The 19617-nt window shown below is 39.1% G+C and overlaps 1 protein-coding gene across 8 annotated transcripts in view; it reads left to right on the forward strand.

Annotated features, from left to right (window-relative positions):
- TDRD12 (tudor domain containing 12) overlaps window positions 1-19617 on the forward strand; it is a 34947-nt gene that overhangs the window by 6559 nt on the left and 8771 nt on the right. For 7 of the 8 annotated variants that reach the window (XR_009724282.1, XR_009724281.1, XM_061345891.1 and 4 more), the window contains exons 7-20: window positions 2831-3026; window positions 3619-3695; window positions 5255-5313; window positions 6075-6135; window positions 7256-7360; window positions 7732-7917; window positions 8379-8532; window positions 9318-9442; window positions 11391-11582; window positions 12697-12825; window positions 14589-14700; window positions 15550-15674; window positions 15798-16018; window positions 16673-16772. Coding sequence is in view for 6 of the 8 variants with exons in the window: in XM_061345891.1 (XP_061201875.1) it covers window positions 2831-3026; window positions 3619-3695; window positions 5255-5313; window positions 6075-6135; window positions 7256-7360; window positions 7732-7917; window positions 8379-8532; window positions 9318-9442; window positions 11391-11582; window positions 12697-12825; window positions 14589-14700; window positions 15550-15674; window positions 15798-16018; window positions 16673-16772 (1842 nt within the window). In the remaining 2 variants the exon portion in view is untranslated. The remainder of the gene's footprint in view (window positions 1-2830; window positions 3027-3618; window positions 3696-5254; window positions 5314-6074; window positions 6136-7255; window positions 7361-7731; window positions 7918-8378; window positions 8533-9317; window positions 9443-11390; window positions 11583-12696; window positions 12826-14588; window positions 14701-15549; window positions 15675-15797; window positions 16019-16672; window positions 16773-19617) is intronic. The other variant, XM_061345893.1, reaches the window with a different exon arrangement.

The raw sequence follows: 19617 nt of genomic DNA on the forward strand, positions 1-19617 counted from the left end.
CCATGGTCTTAACTTTGAAGATACATACTAATTTTTAGAATCATAGAATAGTTAGGGTTGGAAAGGACCTTAAGATCATCAAGTTCCAACCCCCCTGCCATGGGCAGTTACACCTCGCTCTAAGCCATATCACCCAAGGCCTCGTCCAGCCTGGACTTGAACACTGCCAGGGATGGAGCATTCACAACCTCCCTGGGCAGTATCTTCTCTTAGAATCCCAATTGTTACTTATCTCTGAGCCAGTGGAGTTGAAGTTTTAGGTTTGGTATTTTTTCATTTTGCCAGAATTTGATGCACACTGAATCAAAAAGGCATAAACCAGTGTGACTGACTTAAAGGTTGTTGGTTGGGGGGATTTGGGGGTTTGGTTTGGTTTGTTTTTTAAGGATTATAGAAAACGCTAATTCAGACAATAGCATGATGGCTAATTAAGATGGCTAATTAACACCTGTTTGGAGAATGTACAGGAAGATACGAATGACTTTCCTATTCTGGAGTTAATATTCTTGTGGTTTAGCCCAGGTGGGTTAACCTTTGCGTTGCCAGTTGCTCTGCTTCTGTAGCTGCAAACACCGCCATAGGGCATTTTCCACCATCTATGAGTCAGTACAGAAATACAGTACTGTCCACTTTCCTCATTCAGCAATGCCCAGGGCCAGCTGAATGACTTTCACCTCTGCAAACGGACTTGATTCACTGTCTCCTTCAGCATTTCTGCAACTTGTCGTAAGGGACTCCATGCAGCTAGCTTCTGTCTCCAGTGCTTCCAAAGCACCAGAGGAGCCCACTGGTGTAAGTGCTTCCCCATACAATCCCACACACCCTGCAACTCCACCCTGCAACTCATGACTGTCCAGTCTTGGGAAAGATCTCTTGATAGTATTCTTAAATAGTCATTTAACCCTAGACAAGACCCGAGCCATACCCTGCTAAACTTCTGAGATTGGACAAGATCAGGTGTTCTCCGGGTAGTCACGCTGTAAGCGAAACATAGAGAGCAAATGCAGCAAAAAGCTGGTTCCCGCCAAAGGAGCAGGATATTTTCAAGGGCATTGAAAGGATATTCAAGATCTTTAATTTTTCCAGAATCAGCTCCTACTACAAATAGCCTTGTGGGGGAGCAGAGGGTGTGAGGGTGTATCTCTTCCATAAGTTGACCCCCTGAGGGAAGGAAAAAGAAAGATGTGTAATTGTTAAAAATTCTCATTATATGCATCCTATAGTACAGAGGTGATGACCACACTGTGAACACAAGACAGACCAGTTTCATGAGTCTGTTGTATTGCAAGTCATTACCATAAAGTACAGTGAAACAAGAACCTTAGCCCAGGCCCCCCTGCTGGTAAACACTAAACCAGAAATACTGTCTGTAGCTAAGGTACAACATGCTGAAACTCTGAGATCAAGCACGACAACTCTGAGTGCCAATAAATCAGCATTGTGACAAGTGATTATTAACCCGAAACAGTGAATGCCTATCACAAGTACAATTAGACACGCTCTGATCAGATTTGTCGTTATCTCAACTCTTCATTCCCCACGTTGGGTGGCACAAAGAACTGTTGTGGTTTAAGCCCAGCCAGTAATTCAGAACCACATAGCCGCTCTCTCACTCCTCCCTCTTCTTCCTCCCCTGCACCTGGAATGATGGGGAGGAGAATCAAAAGAATGTAACTCCCACTGGTTGAGATAAGAACAGTCCAGTAACTAAGGTATAACACAAATCACTACTGCTACCACCAATAATAATAATGATACGGGAAATAACAGGGTGTCCTGGGTTTAGCAGTGGCAGTCATTTTTCTCTTTCTTGGTAGCTGGTGCAGGGCTGTGTTTTGACTTTCAGCTGGGAACAGAGCTGAAAAACAATGATGTTTTGGTTTGGCCAAGGACTTTGTGGGCCTCATGCTCTGCCAGGGAGGAGGGGAGCCGGGAGGAAGCAGAGACAGGATGCCTGACCCAAACTGACCAAAGAGGTATTCCATACCACAGCACGTCATGCCCAGGAGGTAACTGGGAGTTAGCCGGAAAGACTGGGTGGACTGCAGGGTTGGAGGAGGTATGGGTCGCTGCTTGATCGGGCTGGGGGGGGCAAGTTATCGGTCACCTGGTGATGGGGTGTTGTATTCTCTTCCCTTGTTATTTCCTTTATCATTACTATTATTGGTGGCAGCAGTAGTGATTTGTGTTATACCTTAGTTACTAAACTGTTCTTATCTCAACCCGTGGGAGTTGCATTTCTTTTTCATTCTCCTCTCCGTTCCCCTAGGAGTAGGGGGAGGGCAAGAAGGGGGGGGAGTGGGTAACGAGCTGTCTGGCTGTGAGTTAAACCACGACACAGGGGGAGAGAATACAACTGCTCACCATCTGCCAACCGACACCCAGCTGGACCCAAGCAGTGATCTGGCCCTTCCAAGTAACTCCTCCCAGTTTCTGGGGAGATGTGCTGTGGTATGGAATACCTTTTTGGTTAGTTTGGGTCAGGTGTGTCCTGCCTCTGCTTCCTCCTGGCTTCCCCTCCTCCCTGGCAGAGCATGAGACTCAAAAAGTCCTTGGTCAGAATAAACATTTCTTAGCAACAACTAAAACCATCAGTGTTACCAACATTGTTCCCAAGCTGAAAGTTAAAACCGCAGCACTGCACCAGCTACTGAGAAGGAGAAAAATGACTGCTACTGCTGAACCCAGGACAATTCTTCAGAAAACATTCATTGGTACTGCTTATGTCTTACTACTGTTGTTTACAGCTTTGCATAAATTTTGAACTAGTATGTGATGGTGTAGGTTATTGTTTGTTGATGCTGATCAGTAAAGATCTTGGGTTTTCTAGGTATGTGTTAATGATGATCTTGTCTCGAAGAACTTTGCTTGTTTTGAGGAAGCTGAAGAGAATACAGGGACTTCTGCAGATTGTCAGGAGAATCAAACCTCATTAAATGCTGAGAGTCTTCCAGTGAAAATTGTTAGTCCTACACTTGATTTCAGGCCAGAGCTGTTTCAGAAGATACCAGGAAATCTTGGAACAGGTGGGAACCGTTTGTGTGGGGAAACAAAGAAGCATTGCATCATGTGTCTTTAATTGCATGTATTGAACATGGACCTACTGTCGTGGTTTGAGTCCATCAACTGGATCCAATGGTATGCTGACGAACAGTGCTTATATATCAAAATTTGCAGAGATGATCTCATCAGATACAAGAATACTGTAAAGCTTTTTGTACTCTGAGTCAAAGGAAGGCCAAGGTTAAGTTACACTGGTGTTAGTTAATATGCTTAATAGAAGTGGATATTCCTGAAATTACTTGTGGTGTGATGCATTACTGGGTTTTTTGAGTTTGGGGAATTTATTTGAAGAGGGTTGCTTCTAACATGAGTGTTTATCGTGAGTTGTCTCACAGTGATTCAAGTCTGTCTTTTCACAAGTATGCAACTTTCCATCTTCTGGTTTTGTGTCTACTCAGTTCATCTGCACAGTTATCTTTACGTAAAGATAACTATTTTTAGTGGTTCTTTTGCCATTGGGAAATGATACAAACAACTAAACAAGTCAGTTGTAACCCACTCTAAAATGCTGGCTGTTCAGATAATCAGAAATGCGTATCTGCATTATTTTACTAGGTCTTGCTGTTTCCAGTTCCTCCCTTGAAGACATACACCAAAGGTTAAGAACAGGTCCAGGTTTAAATACTGTGCTGGTAAGTATTTTGTATTTAACTGTCAAAAGATGAACTAAATTAAACACATAGGATGGGTTAGAAATCCTCTAGTCATCTAGCTTGTTCTTCTGTGTAACTTAGATCTGGGGGACTGGACTAATTCTTCATACAGGTGAAAAAGAATGTTGTACTACAGTTCTTTGGTTGGTTGTGTTTTTTTTTTAATTGCAGTAGTTTTTAAAACAGTGTATTACAGTCCTTGAAAATTTTGTGCTGCTTTTTGCACTCCTTAGCTATAATTTTCTGAAGGTGATATTTGTCAACATTACAGAGTTTTCTGAATATATAAAAATGTAAATTTCAGTGATTCCCTGAAAACAAAACAGTCCTTATGCTGTACCATGGTAAACATTCTTTGGAGTCTTATTTGTTGACTTGTGTAATAGTTTAAATGTCTAATCTAGTTTCTTGCTATTTTCTCTTTTTGTTTGCTGTTCTTTTCTGAAACACTTTCAAAAGGTTAGCACTCATTTTTGAGTGTTACATCGTGTACCTAATTGCACAATTGGAAGTATTATAATGTCCATGGGGGAGAGGAAAATTAGCTGATAGGTTCTAGGCACATAATCACTATTGAGTGTATGCCATCACAGGTCTTCTAAAGAGCCTGTGTGCTGTTCCATGTCTTCCTCTTCTAGGTGCTTTAAAAGGAGTTTGCTTTATTATGGCAACAGAGCTACTACTTCTGTCAGTTGGGGGGGGGGGTTTTGCAGAAGTTACTTTTTAACTCTGCTGAGAATTGAAGGATGACAACCACTTCTGAACTTAAACTGTAGATCTTACTAAAATATTTTTGTAAGAATGAGGAAAGTAGTGGTATAGATTCTTAGGGAAGCAGGGCAGGATTACTTTTATAACCTCCTGCAAACAGTCAGCTGAGGTATCTTTACCAGCTGCTTGAGTGATGCAGGTCTTTGAGCAAGTCGCATACTGTCCACTGATGACTGGTAGCTAATGATGAATAGTAGAAAATCCCCTGTTCAGAACCAGACGTTTTCAGGCTAATTGTGAATCCTGTATCTGTTACTGGTTACTCCCTTGACGATTTGTAGTGTTCAGTTTAAGTTCATGTGCATTGTTCTTGTAAGTGTGGACTGGGTAACCTGTTTCTGCTTTTCCTCCCATCTGTGGCATGTAGGATTTGCATGATTTTTCTTAATTTTGTTGTAAAAATAAAAAGGTTTAATAAGTAATCAGTGTGTGTTCATACTAGCTCAGGTCCCCAGTTATGACTATAGCTTGAGATATGACCATGAACTAATTTTTCTTTTGTGTGGGTGATGTTCCTGTTGCATGTTTGATTCTTAGTTAAGAAAATACTGTCCTGTAACAAGACAGACAGCTTTCTGAAATTTGTTTCATAAAAAATCTTGTCTTATTCAGACAAACTTAAAATTTGTACAGAAATTCTCCAAAATATTGGAGAATCCTAGAGTTGGGTAAGCAAACCACATTCAACTCAATAAAGAATTTTTTTTTCTAAAATGTTGGTTTTGAACAGTACTTTGTACTCAAAAGTGTTTGCCTTTTCTTGGTAGGTTGCCAAAGCAGTTCCAGATTTGCCTTTCAAGGAAAATACGGAAGTCCACACAGACAAGTATGGTGCAGTGTGTTCAGTATTTTAAGGGGTTATGTAATCAAAGACTTAAGAGCTGTAGTATATTTTCAGTTTATTCTCAGCCAGCTAAAAGGGTGGAGGGTAAGAGAAGATGCATACACATCTTAGATGCTTTTAGGGACAAAGGAAATTTGAAGCTGCTGGTACTTTATCCAGACTACAATAAAAATAGCAGTTCTTTTAAACAATAGTTTTGATAACAAGGATGTGACGGGGAAGTATTTTTCTGCAAACTAAACATGTTAAATTGTTTTATTCTTAGTGTGATTTATAAAGTTCTCAAAGTTAATGGAATATGACTATGAATTGATTTGTGCAAAGCTTTTCCTCTTCTGCATATCAGTTGATGAATATGTAATGAACCCAAACCCTGTTTCTTTTAATGCAATTTCTAACTGATGCAAAGCTATAATGGCACTTTTTTTTTAACTTTAAGAAACTATTTTACAGTGCAGTCTAATTCTCTTTTAAAGTTGATGGATCCTCCATTTGCCTTCAGGTTAAAAAAAAATATATCTGTAGAATTATTTTCAGGTGCCTGAAAGCTAACACTGAATTCTGTTTTGTAAATGGTTAGTCTGGTTTCTTCTTTTATGCTCAAGGGTTTTCCTTCTTGTAATAGGTACTACATCAAAAATATTTTGAATGAATTGCTTTATCACATTTTAGAAATATCTGTGATAGTTATAAATTCTACTTTTGCATTTATGTTGGATTTAGTATTCGCATGGTTTTCTCAGGCTTCAGCAGTGCTTAAATTCTGATCTTCTGAAGACACATGTAGTAGAAGATGACCAACAGGTATTTCAAGGTCTTTAATTTAAACTTTCATTTACCTTCTCTTGGGCAGACGTGTTGTGTGTCTGTGGAAGGTTGTGGTACTGTTGGGGCTGCAGGGCTGGTCTTTGTGTGGTCTTTTTGGAAGAGGTAAGTGGCTAATTCCGGCTGCATCAGTGACAGGACCCCACTGTAGGCCAAAGCTGAGCCAGCCAGCAAAGTTGGTGGTACTTCTGTGAAAACATGTTTAAGGGCAAAAAATAAAGGGGAGGGAACAAAAAAAAAGTGGGAAGCAGAGGCAGTGCCAAGCTCAGAGGGGTGGAAGAATCTATGCTAGAGTAGGTGTAGCTGAAGGGACTGCAGTCTGTGGAGGCCCCATGCTGGAGTGGAGGAAAGAAGTGAGAGTGAAGGAGCAACAGGGAGAAACTGCCATGTTATGACTGTAGCCCCAGCCTTGCAGTGCTCATTCCTGCAGTGGTGGGATTGATGTAACCTGCACTGACAAAAACAGACGGCTGGCAGTGGGGGAGGAAAGGTGTTTTCCTGAAATCTGTGAATGTTTGTTTCTTTGGGTTTGTTTTCCAATAGCCAAATCAGTACTCGGGTATTAATTGATGACAAATGAAGTTAACCTAAGGTTGAGTCTTACTTGCATGTATCAGTAATTAAGTAACAGTCCTGTCTCTGTTTTGACCCATGAATCTTCTCGCTCACTCTTACTATTTTTCACCCCCGTCCCTCTGGAAGGGGAGAATGAGAGAGTAAGTGGCTGTGTGGGTCCTTGGCTGTCAGGCAAGGGCAACTCACTACAGCAAATTTTACTAGTCATTGTTTTTTAATTGTATTTTAATTTTGTTATAGCTGACTGCTAGTTGTACACAAAGTATCTAGTGCATTCTCTTAAGTGGTTTAAGACAGTTGTGTTGAGACAGTCTTGATAAATCTTTCTATAAGAAATAACTAATAATATTTGTCTCATCACCAGTCTTTATAACTTGGCTATATGTAAGAGTCATTTAAATGTATTTACAGTTTGTTTGACTATTTTTCATCAAAATACCATTTTTTAAATACCACAATCGCTTTTTGAGTCATATGTAAGCTGAAACAGTTTCATTAAGTATTGCCTTTGTTATGGTTCCAGAGTTCTAAAAATCTTAGTGAAGAAAGAAACTTAGTCTTTCTTAGCAACAAAATTGAGCCATCATCAAGTCTGGAAACAGCACCACTCTTTCATGGGCTCAAAAAGGTAATGCTAATGTAATATATTAGATTGAATCTCTTTTAAGTCTAGTATAACATCCCAACTTCAGATAACTGATTATTATAATAATACCTAATTTTGATAGAGGAATGTCTAGGAAGTTCTTGTGGTTGAATAACTGCAGTGTCAGATGCTGTAAGAATTGTACGTACATTCTTCTGGTATATTAGCCACTGGCACAAGTTGTGAGATTTGGATTTCAATATAATTAATTCAACCCAAAATAACTTTTTTCATATCGCATGTTAAGGACTTTCATCCTGTGGGTCAAAAGCTTTTAAATTGTAAATGTTGTGTTTTGTTACTGTTTTAAGTGTTCAGTTTTCATGTGGAACTCTTATTTTTCTCTCCTATAGGAACTTACTCGGAAAAAATTCTTGGGCCCTAACTTCACAGAATCTTACTGTTGGCCTTCAGTAGCTCGAGGATGTGATGTAGTTGCTATCTCGTATCAGGGAAATGATCCTTTCATATATGTTCCACCACTACTTACTTTACTGCAGTTGGAAGGTTGCTACAAAGCCTTTACAAACAGGAGTGGCGTATGTATATGTTGGAGTAGTAACAGGTTTTCTGATGTGCACATGTAGAATAATGATCTGAAAGGTTGTGCATGTTCAGGAAGTATACATTTAATGGGAACTTACTGGGTGATGTCTGTAATTACGTGATGCTTGCCAGTTTAAGCCTTTTGCTTAGAGCCTTACACAAATGGACCACATGAATGTGGGAGTCTAAAACTTACTCATCAAGTAATACCTAACAAGTTGTTAATGTTACATCACTTTGATACTTAATGAAGCTTTGCTTTTAGGGGGATAGTATGTAGTAATTAAACAAAAAATTGTATTGTCTGTTCTAAATATTGTAATTTATTTTTCTAACTTGTATTAGATCACAGAAACAGAATTACTGAGGTTGTTACGGACCTCTGGAAATAACCAGACTCTGAACTCTTGCCTGATACTGTGCTGTAAAATTTTATATATATGTATCTATGTAGCCACTAGCACTTATTTTATGTCCTGGGTGGAAGAAGGCACAACTTGTTTTTGAGCTGCTGAAAACATACGAGAGATGCTCCAGACAGTTTCATCCGATGTTGATAATACTTGGGCAGAACAAAGCAGCAGCTAGCAGTGTGAAAATACAAGGCTGTAAGAATACTTTCTATCTTAATTATGCTTGAAAAACAATGTGGGCTGCTTTAATTGCAGGAAATTGTGAAAGAAGCAATTTATACTTCAGTTTATTTTTTTATAAAGTGATAATTCTGTTTCTTTAATGATACAATTCTGTAGTGTTACATGGAGTGTTAGTAGTGCTATTTAGCATTGCATGGTATTAAAGCTGTTTGAATATCTGTATGTTCAGCATCTTTTTGCTTAGTTTTGAGTAATAACAGCTTTGAAACACATTAGTGGTATGGTTTTGCTGAAGATCATGCTGCATAAGGATTAATTACGGACTAACTTGACTTAGAACCAGATTTATAATAGCTTCATTGATTTATGAGCATCCACTGCTGGTCAGAGGTACTGGGTCTGTCAGAGTTGGAGTTAATTCTCTTCACAGTCTGTATGGTCCTGTGGTCAGGATTTGGAATGGATTTCACTCTTTCAAAACCTCTTGAGTATTACCCACTCAGGTCTCGAATACATGCAGGGGTAGAAAAATGCAAGCAAACTAAAAATGACTGTTGACCAGAAGTTGTAAAGTGGAGTTCAGTGTTCGCTGTATTAAATAGGCAAATAAATAAATACAAACTTACAAACCCCCCACGAAAAACAACAGGACCAAAAAAAAACCCCACAACCCTCTCAACTTGTGGTGCATCTTGAAAAGCAAATGTGGCCTTTTTAATAAAACTACAAGGTCCTATAGTATCTTACTGATATTCTCTCAAGTTGTAAGTTACTGTTAACATTCTTCCTGCTTTTAGGTGAAGTAATCGTGACTACACCATATAGCTTCCTGAGACTGTTTGAACGTCACAATTTGTTTTGTCGACTTTGCCATCTTGTTCTTGATGAGATTGAGGTGCTGTTTTCTGATGCTGCTGAACAGGTAAATGGCTGATATATTCTGGTAAAATGTTATTCCACTTGTGCACAAGTTGTGAAAACAGTGGCACATACTGGGAAAAAAACCAATCTTCCTGACACCCTGTGGTAGGGTTGAGTCAAAAAATGGAAGTTAAAGAAATCACATCTGTATACTTCTGGCAGAAAGAAGCACTGGGAAGGTAGAGATGTCATCTGTTAAATCTGACTTTGCCTCCTATACTTGTCCTTTTTTTGATTATTTTTTTTTGTTTGTTTGTTTTTGTTTTTTAGCTTAGCTCTGTTTTTTCCTGTTCTGTACTGCTGCTCTATTGTTCTGTCTTCATTTGCTGTGGATGGTTTCCCAAGGACTTGCTTTCTTTTTTCAATTTGGTAGCAGTAGTTTGAATGTAGGGATCTTAAATCTGCTTTAAAAACTTTCATCGTCAACTTCTCTCTTACCAGTGCTGTTTGAACAGTTTCAGTTCAGGAACCATCTTTATTGGTAAGTTTCTTGGTCTCTGCAGAATGAAAGGCAGAAGTGAGTCAGATAATCAGGGGATCAAATAATCTTGGAAGCAATCATAAAATCTTTCCTTGGGCCTTAATGTCAGTGCAGTCAAAAGCAGAAACTGATCCCAACTCTGAGAATCTTGGAAGAGCAGCAGCATTAAGTTTCATGTTGACAAAGATGTATATATTGTATCAATTTTAAAATGTTGACTTATGGAATTGTCTCAAACTTGAGTAAGATTTTTTTTTTTATATTGCTGCTTTTAGGCTTTGTAGGACAGATGCTTTCTGTTAGTATTACAATGTATTAAATCTGTGCAAAAAAAGGCTTACCCGTCTTTATTCACTGTCATAGGTTTGTTTTTTTTTTTAATCATTAACTTATATTACCTGTTTAAAAGTTGGTAAGACTAAAGGACTGTTTCTAACTGCGAAAAGCTGGAGAAACATCTTAAATAGACATTGCCTAATTTGCTATATGTGGAGCTGTTAAGTGTGCCCTTGTAGCACCAAAGCAAGTCATAAATTAGATTAAATGTCATCCTTACCCAGTGGGGCATTCTTTTTCTCTGATTAGGCTGGTCATTATGTTGTGTTCCTCTACTTCTTGAGGCGGTGTGCAGGTAGTTTGTAAAATACTGTGTATGTTGTCTGCCATTTTTGTAGGATCTTCTCATCTTCTCAAATGCATCAGCCTTGACTAGAAAAAAGAAGAGTTGCTCTTTCAGAGGGAAGTGATAATTTGATAATGTTGGGGTTGTTGTGGCTCTTCTAAAGCATTGTGTTGCAGAAATGTCATATTGTTAAAAACAGTCCTGCCCTCAACAGTGCCAGTTTGGGAGAGAGCTCCTATAATTGTGGCAGACTGCTTGAATACTTCTTAGTTATCTTAGTATGGTAGTGCTTTGCCAGAAATCCTGATGTTGTTCCACAACTGGACTGCTTGTCACTTAGGTCAAATAATTTCATCAAGAATATATTAATTCTTAGTGATTCCCCCCACCTCTCCACCCCACCCCACTTTTTTTTATAAATGATTTTATGGTAACTCACCATTTGAGGGAGGGGTTACTGCACTGGCAAGTTTGCTTGTCTTCTGTTTGCTTCCTAGTTTTTGCTGACTGCCTCTGACCTCTTGGTTCTACTTTTGCCTAGGTGTAATTTTTTTCAGATTTGTAAAGATCATTTTCCTGAGATTTTCTTCTCTGGACAAAATCCTCTGTGTGTGTATATGCTGTTCCTCCATGCTGTTCTGTTGCTTTGTTCTTGCTTTAGAAGTTGTTCAGATGATAGGACACATACAAGTGCACAAATCAAATGCTTTGGTTTGGGATGTAAAACGCATGTTTTGCTCTGGTGGTGGTTTTGAGACTGGGAAAAGTAATGTGCTGAAAGTTTACTTCTCATTACATACTGTCTGGAATAGGATAAGAGACTAGAAAAGAAACTTTTCTTTACAGGTTTTTACCATATTAGATTGTTACAAGAAAGCCACTATTACTGAAGAGTGGCAGTATTCACCCCGTCAGATCATTGCTGTTGGAACTCATTGGAATAAACACATAGCACACATGATAAAGGAGTTCATGTATGATCCTTATGTTGTGATAACAGCTATGGAAGAAGCTTCCATCTGTGGAAATGTGCAACAGGTAAAAATTTGGGTATGATGTCACTTTGTTTACTAAGATGTTTTGCTGTTTGTACCGATCAAGGTCAGTATAGGTGGTCGCTGATAGTTTATTTTAAGTGGGTAGTGCTGCAATCCTAACTCAGACTGTTCAGGTGCACCTTCCACATATGAACTGAAGTAACTCTTGGAAGACCTCTGCAGGTTAGTCACTGGAAAAGTTGAAGGTGTTTTGCCTTCCTTTGTAGAACTAATGTGAAGATATTCCCTCAAGAAATTCATTGTTTATGCAAATGAGTCTGAATTTTATGTGAAGTATTTGCAAATGGTATAGTTCGTGACCAGAATTTTACTGAGTGTTTTTACAGCTGTTAATTTTGTAATGGCTAATCAGGCAGCGGCAGAACTACAAGGTAAGTTATCCCAAGACAGAGCTCATAAAATACTTGTTCTACTGCTGTGTGCAACACAATACAGAATTTAACTTGACCTGAAATTTCCAGAAAGTTGTTCTATGTTCTTAGGTGTCTTATCGTTTAATTTCCAGTCAGTGTGGTGTAGCCCTTAAGAGTAATACAAAATACTGTAACTGTGATCTGAATTATTCTCAAAATATAATAATTTTGAGAATACATATTAAGTATCTCAAAATGTAATAATTCAGGGATTAAGAATCCTTAAAACTAAGCATTCTGAACATGTCATGAAGTTGAAAAAAACACCACTTTTTGTGAGAAGTCTAAATAATGGTTTGACAAGACTGAAAATGTCAGTGTTTTGGTGCTTTTCAGTTATTAAGAGTATTTCAGGTGGTACAGAATGCTATTCTGTGTGCGAGAGGGTGTGAGGCTTTTTTAGTGGCACTTGAAAATGCCAAATTCAGATTTGTAATTCACCTAAAACTAAATTAATAAAAACCCTACTGTGGGATTTTGATTATGTGATGAATTTTAATAATACGTATATCTAGGAGAATTGAATCTTAAAGACAAGATGTGCCACTTACTGCAGCTAGCATTTACTAGATTCACTTTGGTAGAGTGTAACAATGCTTAGTGCTTATTAAAAGGAAGAATTAGTAAAATACGTATAGATTACATTACTTACCAGCCCTCTGTTTTGTATCTATTTTTTAGGTTGTGCAACGTTGTGTGAACAGTGAGAGAATTTCTGTGTTACTCAAAATACTGGATTTTACCCACAGTAATCCTCAGAAGGTGCTGGTATTCACTAATTCAGTAAATGAAGCAGATGTGATTCATGAGGTAAGAAAGCATTTAAGTAGAAAAGTGTTTGGGTCTTTTTTAATTGCCACGATGTAACAAACTAAAACACCTTATCTTCTGAGAATAGAGGAAGTACGTGAATTTGGAAGTTAATTATTTCTGCTAAAAATAGCCCCCAAAACTGCCCTTGTGCCAAGCAGAAGAAAGCCTGACAGACAGTAAAGTCTGGCAGAGAATGCTTCATTATTCAATTATTCACTATGTTCTGTCTGTCAGACTGGAATTTTGAGTTGACTGGACAATCTTTTCAATTGAAAGTTCTGACAGTTTCTTAATTTTATTTACTCTTTCCAGGAGTGGTATGGGAAAACTTAAGCCACCATATTAAGAAGTTACACTCTGTTGCTTTCTCCTCTGGAATATTTGAAATTGTAGTCAGCTTTCTCTGATTTGAAAAAAAAAAAAAAAAAAAAAGGCAAAAACATTTTCTGTCATCCTCTGAAAGTTACACCAGAATTCAGTTAAGCTTCAAGTTGTAGGGTGTTGGGAGGAAGATAGCACGTTTAACATGTGTTTTCTTAAAAGCTGGTATAAAACTGCCACAGTTGCCTGCAATGTGCTCCATTTTTACACCTTTTTTGTAGAATGGTATAGTCAGCATATCAGGGATGGAGATTAAGACTCCTTCTGCAAGTGTTCTTTCTTCAGGCATTGTAGCAATGAAAACATGTAACAACAGCAGTAAAAAACAATCTTTCTGCACTTTGTCTCTTTACTAGTTCTCTAACAGTGCAAAGTGAGTGCAGTGTGATTTGACTGGGAAGCAAGAGATGGGAAGCAGTTCTGTTAAGACCGAATAGGGTGATGCTGATGATGGGGATGATATTGCTAAAGGTGGCAAGCTATGAGGGTATTTTGACTTAAAATCTTCAACTGTAGTTCAGGGATGGGATAGCAAAAGGATATGGACTGGATTATTTAGATGTTATAAGAAGACATGTCAGTCCTGAAACATGGAATGCATTCCCTTCCAGAAGCTGCAGTAGATCCTGTGATATTTAAAGAATTATTCTTATGTAAATGTTGATGTGTTTGGAATGTTTGATCTTTGGCTATAGTTAATGGAAGCAAATCTGGTTTGTCTCACAACTTTGACATGTTTTCCTTGAATATTTGGTGGTTAATTTCTTCAAGCATACCAAAATGAACCCCACCACTGCATAGAGTGCTTGCTGATGCTAAATAAGCATTGAAGCTGTTGATAGTAATCCTTGAGTACATCAACTTCAAATATCTTAAATAATCTACAAAAAAAAAAATTGTTTAGTTCATTAGACATGCCTGTTTATCAAATAACAAAGGATTTTGTAGTGATTCATTTGTGAGCATTGAACTTGAGAAATACATAAAGCCTTTGAGAATACTGCATTCATGCAAAGTAAGTATGGGTAGATCAGTGAAGAGCTTTTAGTGCTTTTTCTGAGAGACTGAAACATGAGCCTGCAAGTTGTTAGAATCTGCTTAGAGAGGACACCTTAATGGTGGGAAAAGCTTATGTTTCATATATTAACCCATAGAAACCTGAGTTTTTAGTTTGTTTTTATACAGGAAATTAGTATAAATCTCCATCATCTTGAAATTTTCTTTTCATATTAGTATCTTACATTTCACTCTTTTACATGTCTGTTTTTTTTACAATAGCTAAGGTATGCTAGATACTAGTAAGATATACTGTTTATTAGAGTTTTAGAGCAGTTACTGCTGTACTGGAAGAATGTGTACCTTTTTACTTTGTCATCTAGGCACTGAAGAGCAACTCAATATTTTCCTTGAAAATACATAAAGAGAGCGATTCCAAGTATATCTTAGAGCAGTGGACAAAAAAGTATAATTCTGGCAGTCCTGTTCTGCTAGGTGAGTGTTTTTGTCTAGTTGTGATTATGTCTTCATGGTCCCTCATGGTTTTGCACTAAGTACTTAACACTGGGTTATTTCATCACCTCCACAGGGTCAGTTCCGTGTGAATTCTTTCTAGTTACCCCTCTACTTACTAGTGCTACAGCTGATACAGCTAGTCTTCTTTTCCTTTTTTTTTATTTTTTTTATTGTTTCTGTGTCACAGGATTAACTGCTCAGAGCAAAAAATTTTATTTGTTAGAGGGAACGTAAAGGGGGAGAGTTTTAAGCATTAGCTAGCAGAACTACTAGTTCTTTCAGAGAATTCCCATGATTTCACAATTATCTTGTACTACAGAGGATATTTCCATTGGAAATCATTTAGCAACTCTAAAGACTTCCTGTAATAATTTCCCATACGTTCTGGTGGAATTGTATTTTGCATTTTTCAGGTTATTCACAGTAGCAAGAATTCTTACCCACTTTCGGACTTAATTTTTATCATGCATCAAAAGCAAGATTGACTTACATCTGCTTTTGTAGGTTCATACAAAGGTGTTAGCATTCCTGCATTACTTAAAGTGTTTGTCTTACTCTTGTGAAGTACTTGGCTGTGGGCAGTTCTGTTTATTCTGTGATACTGATACAAGATACAGAATTATGCTGGATTATTACAGACAGAATTGTATCTGTCATACACTTACGAAATGTATTGACTGAGGAAGTACAGTGCTTTATGTAAGTGTATTGGGAAAAGACCTTTTAAGTCAGTGCATGCAGAGAGGGGAACGGCCGTTGTTAGTATAAAACTTCAGGTGCTTTAAGTACTACAGTTACCTTACTTATGTGTATAAAATATCTGCTTAGTCTCAACAGATGACTGCATGCAGTCTTTGGGAATTACAGATGCAACTTGTGTGATACATTTCAGTTTTCCTTCTCCAAGAATCTTTGGTCAGCGTCTACACACCATGTCTGACAACTTCTCTAATGTGAGTAAATCTTTAACAGGTAAAGAATACATTTGGTTATTAAGTGGTGGATACATAAAAGCTTTTTAAAAATGTGGGGTTTTTGTTTTTTGGTGGGTTGTTTGTTTGTTTTTTTTTTTGTAGGATTCTTCTGTAGATCAGGAACATACAAAGGCAAGGTCAGTCATTTTGCTCACAGAAAACAGTGGCTGCCATGCACTTGGGATCCTGCGCTTTTTGCAGCACGCAGAAGCTGAAATTCCACCAGAACTTCATGATTTTACTGCCAAGATGCTAGAAGCTGAAGAAGATAAGAAATTTTCAAGGCCACTGTGTGCCTATCTTAAAACATTTGGGATTTGCAAGTAAGGAAATACCCAGTTTTCTTGAAACCCATACCAGGCATTGTACACCCTGGGTGATGACTGCTTCTATTGCCTTGATTAATTTTCCTGTTGGATATTTTTATTCAGACCAGGTTCTGTTCATTATTTTCTTTTGCATCTGTTTCACTTCTCAGGCACCTGCCTAAATGTACTTGAGGGAACTTCTAATTGTTGTTTTGGTTAGGAATTTACCAATAATTGCATGAGGTTTGTGCTTTACTCTCTCCCCTGTTGTCTTCTGTCCCTCCAGGAGTGTGTAGGTAGATAATGACTTCTCTGAGTTGTAACTCGACTGTAAGTAGTGCCGGAAGGAAGAAGCTAGTGTGTTCTCCGAAGTGACTTCTAGCATAGATAACAGTTGTTGCAAGTAACAAAAAATTCAATGTTAGTGTTTACTTTGTTCTGAAATAATTTTTCTGGTGTTTTTTGTTATGTAGACTTATCCATCAAGAGTTTTTTGGGTGTTTCTGTTTAATCCCCAGAGTTATGGCTGCTGTTTGAGACAGAAATTGAGTATTGAGGACTGATGAACTTTGTGTTTTAAGCCATTGTAAATCACATCAAAATACTTTAAAACTGAAGAGAGAAAAAAAAAAAAAGGTTGTCTTCTAAACCCATGTTTTTAATACATAGGAATAGAACAGCTTGTCCAGATCGTCATCAAATTAATATGCAAATGGATATACCCCAGAATATACCTGATAAAATTCTACAGGCACCTGGATATGTGACAGTAAGTTATTATTTTCCTTGGTTTTAGGTACCAAGAAGACAGATCTACTTAGCATATGACTTTTTGTATTACATTAATATTGCTGTAGTGTGTATGCTATACGTTTTGAATATGTTATAATTGAGCCTTTTTCTGTTTCTCCTCGCATAAATAAGCGTACCAGACTTCTTACTTTACCTCAGTTTTTCTTCTGCATTGAAGATTCCCATTCTGTGGGAAGAGGGCTTACATTCTTTTTATTCCTTCCCTCTATAAGTTGAGATCCTATATCAGAATTTACGAAGGTTAACATTCCTGCGAATTTCTATTATGTTTATGGTAGAGGAAAAGAAATTTATCTTTTGGAGCAAAGTGGAAAATGATGTGTGTTTTGTTGGAACTGAGAAATTTTTTTCTTGGCTCATCTGTTCATGCAGACTTGCTGAAAAATGAGCATATGCTGGCCTTGTCATTTGAAAGTAGCATTTTCATTTGCAGTATCCGCAGAAAATGGGATACTGCAAACTGGATAAGCTCTTCACTTACCTTCTAGATGGAGCAGTTATTGCTTACTCTTGCAAGTAATAGAGGAGCCAAAAAGAAGAGGTGCCATGCTTGACCTCATGCTCACCAACAGGGAAAGGCTGGTGGGGAATGTGACACTCCAGCAGCAATCTGGCTGCAGCAGTCATGAGTCAGTGGAGTTCAAGATCCTCAGGACAGTGAGAAGAGCACGCAGCAAGCTCAGTGCCCTGGACTTAAAGAGAGCAGACTTTGGCCTCTTCAGAAACCTGCTCAGTAAGGTCCCATGGGATACAGCCCTAGAGAGCAGGGGGGCTCAAATCTGCTTTTTGATATTCAAGGATCACCTGCTCCAAGCTCAGGGATGTTGCATCCTGACTAGAAGTAAATGGGGCAGGAAGCCAGGAGGCTTTCACAGCAGGAGCTGCTGTGAAAATTTAGAAGGAAAAAAGAAGCTTATAAAAGGTGGAAGCAAGGACGTGCAGCCTGGGAAGAATACAGGGACGTTGTCCAGGAAACTGGGGATCAGGTCAAGAAAGCTAAGCCGCAGCCAGAACTGAGTCTGGCATGGCATGTGAAAGATAATAGGAAAGGCTTCTATGGGTATGTCGCAAAAGAAAAAGACAGACCACGCATAATGTGGGCTCTCTCCGGAGAGAGAACTGGGAGAACAGGCTACCCTGGATTTGGAAAAGGATGAGGTTCTCAATGACTTCTTTGCCTCAGTCTTCAGCAGCAAGTAGTCTGACTCTACTCAGCAACTGCTTCTGCTGAAGTCTTGGAAAGCAGATGCAGGCACTGTGAGAATGAAGACCTAAGGCCCATAGTAAAGAAGGATCATGTTAGAGATCATCTGAAGAACATGAATTTGCACAAGTCCATGTGATCTGATGAAATTCATCTGTGGGTCCTGAAGGAGCTGGTGACTGAAAGTGTTAAGCCACTACCATATTTGAAAAATCATGGCACTCAAGTCAAGTTACTGACCACTGGAAAAAGGGAAATATAACCCCCTTTTCAAGAGGAAAATGAGACTTGGGATACTACAGGCCAGTCAGTCTCACCTCTGTGCCTTGCAGAGTCCTGGAGCAGATTCTCCTGGAAAGCATGCTAAGGCACATGACAAACAACAAGGTGGTTGGTGACAGCCAGCATGGCTTCACTAAGGGGAAATCCTGCCTGACCAATTTGGTGGCCTTCTATGATGGGGCTACGGAACTGGTGGATAGGGGCACAGCAGTTGATATTGCTACTTTGTCTTGTGCAAAGCGTTTGACACTGACCCACATGACATCCTTGTCTCTAAACTGGAGAGACATCAATTTGATGGATGGACCACCTGATGGATAAAGACTTGGCTGGACAGCCACACTCATGGAGTTCTGGTCAACAGCTCAATGTCCAGATAGAGATGGGTAACAAGTGGTGTCCCTCAGGAGTTGGGAGTCGGGACCCATCGTGTTCAACATCTTTGTCAGTGGCATGGGCAGTGGAATTATGTGCACCCTCAGGAGGTTTGCTCATGACTCCAGGCTGTGTGGTTCAGTTGATACACCAGAGGGAAGGAATGCCATCCAGACGGACCTGGACACACTTGAGAGGTGGCCAGTGCCAACCTCATAAAGTTGAACCAAGCCAAGTGCAAGGTCCTGCACCTGAGTCAGGGCAGTCCCAGGTACAGCTACAGGTTGGGCAGAGAAGAGATTCAGGGCAGCCCCTAAGGAGAACTTGGGGGTGTTGGTTGACAAGAAACTTCACATGAGGAGGCTTCAATGTGCGCTCACAGCCCAGAAACCAGCTGTGTCCTGGGCTGCATCAATAGGAGTGTGACCAGCAGGTTGAAGGAAGTGATGCTGCCCCTCTGCTCTTGTGAGACTCCACTTGGATTACTATATGCAGTTCTGGTGTCCTCAGCATAAGGATATGGAACCGTTGAACAAGTTCAGAGGAGGGGCACAAGGATGATCAGGGGACTGGAGCAATCAGCCTGTAGAAGAGAAGATAGTGGAGACCTCAGAGCAATATCTGAAGAGGGCCTACCAAGGATGCTGGAGAGGGACTCTTCATCAGGAACTGCAGTGGTAGGACAAGACGTAATGAATTTAAACAGGGAATTTCAAGTTAGATACAAGGAAGAAGTTATTTACTGTGAGGGTGATGAGGCACTGGAATTGTTAAATGCTTCATCCCTGGCAATGTTCAAGGCCAGGATGAACAGAGCCTTGGAAGACGTAGTCTAGTGTGGGGTGTCCCTACCCATGGCAGGGGGTTTGAACTAGATCTTAAGGTCCTTTCCAACCCTAACTATTCTATGATTTTATACTATGATGTCAGTGCTTTTTGA

This window comes from Neopsephotus bourkii, unplaced genomic scaffold, assembly GCF_033783945.1.
Source record: "Neopsephotus bourkii isolate Nb327-2 ecotype Australia unplaced genomic scaffold, CSIRO-AGI_Nbou_v1 NB_245, whole genome shotgun sequence".
Lineage (NCBI taxonomy): Eukaryota > Metazoa > Chordata > Aves > Psittaciformes > Psittacidae > Neopsephotus > Neopsephotus bourkii.